Genomic DNA, 9,548 nt, shown 5'->3' on the forward strand with positions numbered 1-9,548 from the left:
ATTAGAATATGTATAAATGATTTCTTCGTTCCCTTTGTCCAAACCTGGTCACATGTATCTATATATTTAGCTATATTAATTAAAATAAAAACTATGTACCGAATTCATCCTCCCTTAGGTTAAACTTCTCTTCCAAACAAAAAATATATAATCCATAATTCCCTCCTAGCAAGCATGTGCATGATTATTTATTGTTGTAATTGTAGCTTTATTAACTAAAAATATATTTCTATTGAGAGGAGAATTCTTCTTGTAACGGGATTAATGACTAACCTGAATTTCTCTCTACTCTTCTCTTATATTTCCTTTAAGTTTACAATTGATTGATAGCTATCATCTTCTTAAGTACATTAACTAGGACACCCTCCATATTAAAAAAAATGAAGATGACACACTCTACAAAGTCAACATTCATACTCGACTGGTTCATGTTAAACAACATAATGAAAACATTTTTACATAGAAATGATCCATCTTCACTCTCTTGATCCATACCATACCCATTGAAATAATCCTTAACTACCATTCTACCATGTGTCACCATAATTCTTTTTGTTCATTTAAGCTTGTGGAATCCCCCACAGTATATAAAGTTTAAAATCCCTTGAATTTTGGAAAGTTTCAAACAACCTTCCGTTAAAGATGATCCTAGCTCCCCCTCGCCAGCGAAGCAGGAAGTGAGCATCTTCTGTTGGAATAATCTCCTTATTAGACTAAGAATCGAGTGTCGCCATCACATCGATCGCCATTGTTTTTAGTCTGATTCTTCGGTGTCAATTCGAAAGACGGGTTTTTTGTTCGCGGGGTCGCGATCTGCAATTGTTCTTTGAGAAAAGGGAGTAATGACGAGCAAGCTCTTGAGGAATTTCCTTAGAAATGCTCAATCGAGGTCGGCGAGTATTCATCGCTGCCATACACGGAGCAGCAGCACGGGTGTCGAGACCGATTCTTCGAAATTGCATTCGCATTCTTCGAAGAAGGTAATCGTTTCTTGGATTTGGTTTCACTTGCGACCAGTTTCCCTTAATCTGTTCGTTTATTTAGGGTAGGATACTAACCGGTACCATGATCGGCCTGCTCATCGGAGGAGGCGCGTACGTCAGCACTGCAGATGAGGCGACTGTTTGGTACATTATACTGTGAATTTTCGTTTGTTTTGGCTGATCTTCTTGCCTAACGAAGATCCTGATCTTGGCCCAGCGGATGGCTCTTCACCGCTTCGCGGTATTTGAACCCTTTGTTTGCTCTGCTGGACCCTGAGACTGCCCATCGTATCGCCATTTTTGCGGCTTCTCGTGGATGGGTTCCGAGAGAGAAGCGGCCTGATCCTTCTGTTCTTGGAGTGGAAGTCTGGGGACAGAAATTCTCAAATCCAATTGGCCTTGCAGCGGGCTTTGACAAGAACGCAGAGGCAGTGGAAGGGTTGCTAGGGTTAGGGTTTGGCTTTGTAGAAGTAGGGTCAGTGACCCCTATGCCTCAGGAGGGTAATCCAAAGCCTAGGGTTTTCAGGCTACCAAAGGAAAGGTATCTGTGTGAGATGAAATTGAGTAAAACTTAACTCATTGGAATTGAGTTGATCAAATATTTTGCTGAATCCAAGGTTTTCTTTTCCGTAAACAGAGCTGTGATCAACCGGTATGGGTTTAATAGCGAAGGGATTGTTGCAGTGGCAAGAAGATTGGGCGTTCAACACGGTAAGAGGAAGTTGGAGGAGAGTTCTGAGTCTTCGGGTAGTTATGAAGCAAAACAAGGAGGCAAAGCAGGTCCTGGTATTCTTGGGGTGAACATTGGCAAGAATAAGAATAGTGAAGATGCAACAGCTGACTATGTTCAGGGAGTCCACACTTTGTCCCAGTTTGCTGATTATTTGGTAGTTTTCTCTCTATTTCGTAGTTGAATCGAGATTGTTGGGCACGATTAACTTGTTTATTTTCTCTCTGCTGGATGATTATTATCGTGGGTAAACCATTTAAATAACAGCCGTTGAAAAATCTGGTGTACATCGTGGTTGATCGGAAGTAAAAATTATAAATATTTTCCTTTTTTTGTTCTGTGATAAACTTGCATATTTGGTTTCGTCTAAATTATCAGTTAACGTAGTGTTAATCTGTCTCAATAAAAAAAACGCAGTGTAAATCTGATCTAGTCTTTTCCTGAATCGGGGCACAATTTTTCCTTGATTGAATTTGTTTTTTAATTCCATTGATTGGTATGATAATTATTGCTGGATATAATTAGGATAATGAGGTTTAGTTTTTTACTGTCATTGATTCAGTCGTTATCATTGCCCTTTTTTTGGCTTCTTTACCCATAAAAAATTATCTGATAACGAGTACTTATAAGTTTTTCTGCATTGTAATTTCTTCACGCAGGTCATAAATGTTTCATCGCCAAATACCCCTGGTCTGCGAAAGCTTCAGGGTAGGAACCAATTAAAAGATCTAATCAAGAAGGTTGAAAAAATTTTAGTACAAGTAAATTTGATGATTCTGAATTCAAATTATTTTGAGTAATGTCCAAAAGCCTTGGATTGTATGACGAATTGACCCCTTGCTCTGATTATGCTCATCATTTTTCTAGGTGCAAGCTGCACGTGATGAAATGCAATGGGCTGAAGATGGTCCACCTCCCTTACTCGTCAAAATTGCCCCGGATCTATCAAAACAAGATCTTGAAGATATTGCGGCAGTATGCAGCCATGACATCTTCGATAGCGATTATATCATTCATAAGATCGTTTTTCAATTCTACGTGATGCATTTGTCTTTCTTTCCAGGTTGCTCTTGCTCTTCATTTGGATGGACTGGTGAGTATTCCATTTTCTTGTTTGCAGTGCATAGTAATATTTACTTTTCTGTTGCTTGTTTTAAAATATACCAGATTATATCAAATACGACAATCTCTAGACCTGATGCTGTTGCTGGAGATCCTTTGTCTGGGGAAGCTGGTGGTCTAAGTGGGAGGCCTCTATTTGATTTGTCCACTCAGATTCTCAAGGAAATGTATATCTTAACCAGAGTATGTGACTGAACGCTCTCAATCCTTGAATTATTCCATAATAACAAGTCATAATAGAAAAATTTGAAAACTTGATACAGGGGAAGATTCCTCTTATTGGCGTTGGTGGTGTCAGTAGGTACAGTTCCTAACATTGCCTCATTTTTTCTCCATCTGTAAGTGTCGAAATCCATATGAGAAGAGACAGGAGAGAAAGAGGATGGTGATAAAACCAAATACCTCTACTTCAACCGGTTAGTTTTATTGATACCTCTAATGCAGTGGCGAAGATGCATACAAGAAGATCAGAGCTGGAGCAACACTTGTGCAACTATATACTGCTTTTGGGTATGAAGGACCTTCACTCATTCCTCGTATCAAGGTAACCTTTATCTTTCACTGGAATCATGAAATAGTTGGATTACAATTTTTTTTTTTGAAAGATTAGATGACAACATTTTCGGAACATAATGATTTTTTTGTGGACTTTGTGGAGATAATTTTTACTCTTTGGCAATGTCAAAGTCTGTGTATTATCTCTTTCAGCGATCATCTTTCCTCGTTTGGCAGGCTGAACTGGCAGAGTGCTTGGAGAGGGATGGGTTCAAATCAATTCAAGAGGCTGTAGGTGCAGACTATAGATAACCTTAGGTAAATATCATCCAGATCTCACCCGTGACTGCTGAGCACAGTTTGTGTCGTTTGCTCCTTTCTTCGCAATACTTGCTTCATTCACTCTCAAAAAAAGGAAGGGGGATTAAACTCATCTCCTCTTGGTTTTCCTCAACCTGGTTTTGGTGCAAGTCGATTGCCTGTTATGATTAAACATTGTAAGTTATCGTCATGTTCTATATATGATTCTGCTCGCCTGATATGTGATAAGATCCTTTGGAGGACTTATTTGCAAGAAAGCGAGTGAGTATACCTAGGTTCACTGGCTTGGCCCCGGACAATTGTGGGGCGTGCTGCAGCCTGATGGCCTACGAACACTGTTATCTTTTTTGGGGTATTTTGCTATGAGTACCCTGTAAGGACTATTAGGGTCATCTAAGAAGAACTTAGTTTTTTCTTTGGATCTCCTGAGCTGTCTGGCTAGGAGATCACGTGCAGCATCCAGCATAGTGAAGGCCGCCTCTGTCTTCGTTACCTATCTTGACATCTTGATCTCTCTGGTATATTTCCCCTTTTGGAATCCTTATCACTATGTTCCTTGTTTACCGTGGCTAGTATTTATATTATTTGGTTTAACTAACGCATTATCTTTAGCTAATTGTCATCAACATATTTGTAGGCTTTTGCTCACATTTCATGACTCCCATTTCTTAAGACGATGTCCTGATAGATACTTGTATCATTTTCACTGAGTCAATGCCTTCTTTCATCTTGAATTCTGTGATTTATTATAATAGGTCAACATGTTTTGATTTTATGTGTCGGTAACTCTTCCCCTAGTTGCTCCACCGAGGGGAACGAAACCTAACATTTCAAAGTGATAAATTTGTTTTACTTCAGTATTGGATTAGTTGTACCTGATGCATAAGTTGGTGTTAACCTGTCTCTGGACAATATCTCTACCAGCTTAGTTTTGCATGTGAGAACTCTTTAAAAGGCATCTTGATTGTATTCATTATCTTAATTTGATCCTCTCTTCATTCCTTGGCTTGTTGACTTATTCCAATTTGATTTGACTTTTGTGGAGTTATGCCTCTTTTTTAAGCTAGCAAGTACAGCTTTGATTGATCTTATCTTTAAATGATGTAGCTTCGAGCTTTAGGATACACTTCAATGTTTTCTTCATATGATTCATTAATGCTTCAAATGTGGCATACTGTTGTAGCTCGAGGTTCTGTATGACATATCAATAAATACTACAAGATATATCCCACATCAGTCTAACTATTTATCTGAGATCTTTTACAGTTTCGCTTGGAATAAATGTGAGAGGGTTTAGGAAAGAGGGTTTTAAAGAAAAGAAGAAAAGCGCTCATGAAAGAGATATCAAGAACTATTGGTGAGAGAGAAAATTTAGAAAAAAAGGGATGTAATAAAGCTCTCCAATAGAAACTGATGAAAAGATTATCCTCGTGACTCACATAGACAGGGGAGGGAGAGAGAGATAGAAGGAGAAACAATCGACCCCAAGAGATGAATATACACAAAAATTGCTTGTGAGGTGTTATGTAGCATTAAAATAGTTTCATATGTTGAGAGACTGAAGAGAGATAGACTGATTACATGAGAAAAATATAGGAATGTCACAAGACAAGACCTGTATTATAAGTGTTGGTGAGTGTGGAGAGGTAAAATACGTTCTGGAGAGAGAAAAGAGGGGAGAAAGAAAGAGTCTTCTGTAGAGAGCCGTTAGACTATGCAACAAGAGTGAAATGAAGACTTTTTGGAAGAGAAGGTAAGGTGATTAGCGCAAATAAATAGCTTCCAATGAGAGAACAACCTAATTTAAAGAGAAAAATGACTTCCTGATGGCTCAAGTGGAATGGAAGAATGTACCTTGTAAGAAACGTTGGCTTTGGAATGAGAAGACCTAGAATATTATCAAGTGAGCGAGGTCAAATGAGATGAAGTGAGCAAAGAGATAACATAATTAAGAAGTGAAATCCCACCAGCAATCCATTTTCCAAACGATTTATATAAAAACATTGTCACATAGGCCCCATTATTTTGACAATGCAACAACAATATAATTTAAATGGGGAGAAGTTGATTTTGTACAAGCTTGATTTCAAAAAAATCTAAGCTGAATGAGAACTTATGTTACAGTCATTGAATTGATATATAGAGATCCCTAAATGATTTTATACCCAAACTTTAAAGAGTTTAATTTGTCATGGCCATGTTAGTAGTAGTAAGACTTGAGACATCAAAGACATATTGTGAATGGACTAATATGTTGTGACTACGGCTTACAAGTCTTTCTCCACGACATTCAAACTAGTTTTAGCTTAGATATAGTTAAAAATACATGATGGTTATTGTGTTGTTAAGATGGGATTGTTATCCCTTGGTATTAGAGTTTGACTAGAGAAAAAAGGTGTAGTAAATTCATGCTTAAGGTAGTGAAGATATTGGAGTTGAAGTTTCCTATGATGGATATTATGTGGCTGTTAGGCCAATTTGCGTCATTATTATTCCGTGTGATGTTTACAATGAAGTCCATGAATACGTGCAATGACTTAATGAATTATGATGTGATCATAATACAATGATCACTAGTCTTTAAGCATGTATTCCAAATATTCCTATTCAATGGGAAGTTGAGACGGACATCGAATTATCCAGATAGAATAGCATTAACTGATCTTACTTATATAGTAAGTATAGCTGATCTTGTGGCTATTAGTGTGGCAACATTAAGGACAGATAGTGGGTGCTCTTTGGAGAAAGAGTTCACTGAATTGACTCGTACGAATCCCTGAATGGTATTATACCTAAACGTCAATCAGGTTGATTCAAGTCACGGTTATATAAGTGATCCACTGACCTGAGACACCAAGGACATCTCGTGAGTGGACGATTACGTTTTGACAATGACTTACGAGCCTCTAATCATGGGATTCGAACAAGTTATAGATTGGATGTAGTAAGAAGCTTACGGAGACGATTGAGTGGTCAACACAAGATCATCCGCCCTCGATATAAGAGGAGACAGACTCAAATAAGATGATGCATAAAAATCCTTGGTCAGGGTAGTGAGGATATTGGATAAGACGTTCTCCAACAATCCCCATTATGCATTAGTACTAATCTAATGATAGATTAGGGTTTGACGATAAATCATACCCAAAGTTGTTCGAAAGTCTCGCGCGGATGATGGATTATACATAAACGGTAACAGATGACAGTAAAGGTTCCATGAGAGAGTTAGAGACTACTTAGTATATTCTAGAACACGTAGTATTGCTTGGCACCCCACGGGCTGGAAACTTAACCTATCGATTGGGTTTAATTAATTTATATGTTGACATAGTTAACTAATAAGGTTGGTCAATAAATGTTATTGGTCCACTAAAGTTATTAACTAGAATGATACATGGGCCTAGAGGGTCACACGCATGAGGTCACAAGGGCACTGGTGGATATATTTTACCTTGTAGGGTTTTTGAGAAAAACCTTAAGTGAAATACATAGAGGGAAAGGGATCTCATTTGAAGCACCCATGCAAGACTGATTTGAGAGCCCCTCCCTTTCTTCATTCTCTACATCAACCAAGGAGAGAGTCTCCAAGCAGAGTTGAAGAGGAAGAGGAGGAGATTTGAGAGTCGAGTGATCGCATGGATACTTCTAGAGGTTGGATGCGTGAACGGCTTTAGAATAATCTCAAAGCGGCAAAGTCAAGGGTGTAACGAGTTCCCCAAAAGGTAAATTCAATATTTTATTTTAAAGATCGATTGTGAATCAATCGACGCACTTCCGCATCCATGGAACATGTTTTTCATCACTGAACCAAGGCACCGAACCCAACACCCTAATGATCTCAATTAACCATCAATACTAACTGATGGATTAAACTTTGACACTTTACTGCTTTCTAAGTCATTTGGGAGGCTCTTGTGAGTGCATGACTATATATATGTGGTAACCGATAATTGTGAAGATTTAATGAGAGAGTTCAATCACACTATGTATATTTTTAAGCACAAGGTGTGGTTTAGCACCCGTGGGCTGGAAAATTAACACATCAGGTAGGATAAATCAGTCTTTGCATAATTAAAAAAAATATATATATATACATTAGCGTACTTAATAAAAAAGGCTGGTTAATGAATGTTATTGGCCGTTGAAGTTATTAAAGAAACTGATACATGAGCTCAGAGGGTTCCACACAGACGATCAATGGATATTTGTGAATATACTTAAGACTGTAAGAACTTTTATGAAAGATCCAAATAAGCACCAAGGAGAGGGCCACACATTTTAGGTGCCCATGCCAGCCAGGCCTACCTCGTTCTTCTCATCTCTTCCTCTCAAAATTACTCCATCCACTAGTAAGATTTTAAGATGAGAAGATCTACAAGATGTGAAAGGGTATGGCCTGTATAGGGGAGCAATGCATAGGTCCCAAAGGAAAGGTAGTTTAGACGATGACCCACATTTTACTTCATACCTATCGTAAATTGAGACTACTCCACTTTGATGCGCCCGTTTGTGCCTCAAGCCTAAATTTGAACCTGCTCGTAAAATCTTTGGAACCTGTAAACTATTTTATCAATCGACCCAGCCTTTTAAAGAAATAGAAGAGGAGATCCATCGCCACTACAATTGAGTGGATACATCTTGAGATTGGGGATGTGAACACCTTAAAAATATTCTTCTAGGGAACAACTCAAGAGGATGTTTAGTTCCACATGAATTGATGAGACTGCCAAATATTTTATAGATCAGCTATGAATTGATTTCCATCTTACGTTGCATGAAATTCAATTTCAAGCAATCAATCAAAGGCATGGATCAAAACACCAAACCAATCAACAGAAATTGAGGAAAAAGATAAGGATTAAGGGTAAGAAATATCACACATATTGTAGTTTTTTCTACTTATCAATAATATTGGTTATACTATGAAAGCTAAAATGTAACACAAAAAATTGAACATCAGGATATTAACACTCGGATATGACAAAAACCTCTTTTTTCCCTGTCCTAGACAAAGTGGTTTACTTTCTCCGAACCTTTTATCTGTCTCACTGAGATCCCAATTTTGTATCCTTTAAAATAATATTTGAACCTTGTAAGTGATGTTTCACTTGGCTAGCCTTCAAATGACAATATAAAAAGTTGAAAATTAAAAATGAGAAAAAGAAGATTAAATAGAGGTGATTTGCATCTCCTAGACCTTGGATTTAAATCCTTGATTTTTTATGCTACAATGAGATAATTTCTTTTCCCCTATATCCCCTCTGATGTTTGAGATTTGGAAAATAATTTCCAGACCCAAATGTTTGAAATCTAAAAACATTTTCTCCATTTGAGTTTTTATCTAGATATGGGTGATTTGGGGTTTAATTGTTTGTGTATAAGGGCTCATTGCTTGGTCTAGTTCATACGTTGAGCTGTTTCCTTTGTTCCAATTCCTGGTGTCGGTTTCTTCTTTTCTCTCATTTCCCTCCATAAATGATAAATAAATGCACCTAAGTTATTGCAGTTAAATAAGTTTCACGACTAACCACTTGATTTCAAGTATATGAAGTGGGTTTAGTCTCAAAACATCTATAAATATATAAAAATATGAAATCAGGAGTTTATTTTGCTATTCCATTTAATTACCTATTTCATCAATAAATAATGTATGACATGTTTTTACCTGTCTAACTTTCATGTATTAATATAGCATAATATCACACCGATGAATAAATCAACTAGATGTTATTAATATGCCTTTGAATCGAGCTGCCACATACTGAACTTTTAATCTATTAAATTGATGATTTCCACTCCATGTGAGATATGCGAAGGAAACAAATATGGCATTAAAATTGCAGGGTTGTCTGGCCCATGAAAAGGGTAATAAGGTCCATGACACAAATAAGGTAGAG

The 9,548-nt window shown here is 37.4% G+C and overlaps 1 protein-coding gene across 2 annotated transcripts; it reads left to right on the forward strand.

Moving 5' to 3' along the window:
• Positions 1–617: 617 nt before the first annotated feature.
• Positions 618–3,879, forward strand: LOC144717115 (pyrimidine d). 2 transcript variants are annotated; one of them, XM_078592439.1, is made up of 11 exons: positions 618–980; positions 1,045–1,127; positions 1,201–1,524; positions 1,621–1,870; positions 2,373–2,474; positions 2,581–2,688; positions 2,777–2,806; positions 2,881–3,018; positions 3,099–3,136; positions 3,280–3,379; positions 3,568–3,879. In XM_078592439.1, the coding sequence occupies exons 1-11, from the start codon at positions 843–845 to the stop codon at positions 3,640–3,642; spliced, it is 1,386 nt and encodes a 461-aa protein (XP_078448565.1). In that variant the 5' UTR covers positions 618–842; the 3' UTR covers positions 3,643–3,879. The 2 variants fall into 2 exon arrangements, with proteins under 2 accessions (XP_078448565.1, XP_078448566.1); XM_078592440.1 differs by having other exon boundaries at positions 619–980; positions 2,373–2,453.
• Positions 3,880–9,548: the final 5,669 nt, after the last annotated feature.

This window comes from Wolffia australiana, chromosome 2 (genome assembly GCF_029677425.1).
Source record: "Wolffia australiana isolate 7733 chromosome 2, ASM2967742v1".
NCBI classification, from domain to species: domain Eukaryota; kingdom Viridiplantae; phylum Streptophyta; class Magnoliopsida; order Alismatales; family Araceae; genus Wolffia; species Wolffia australiana.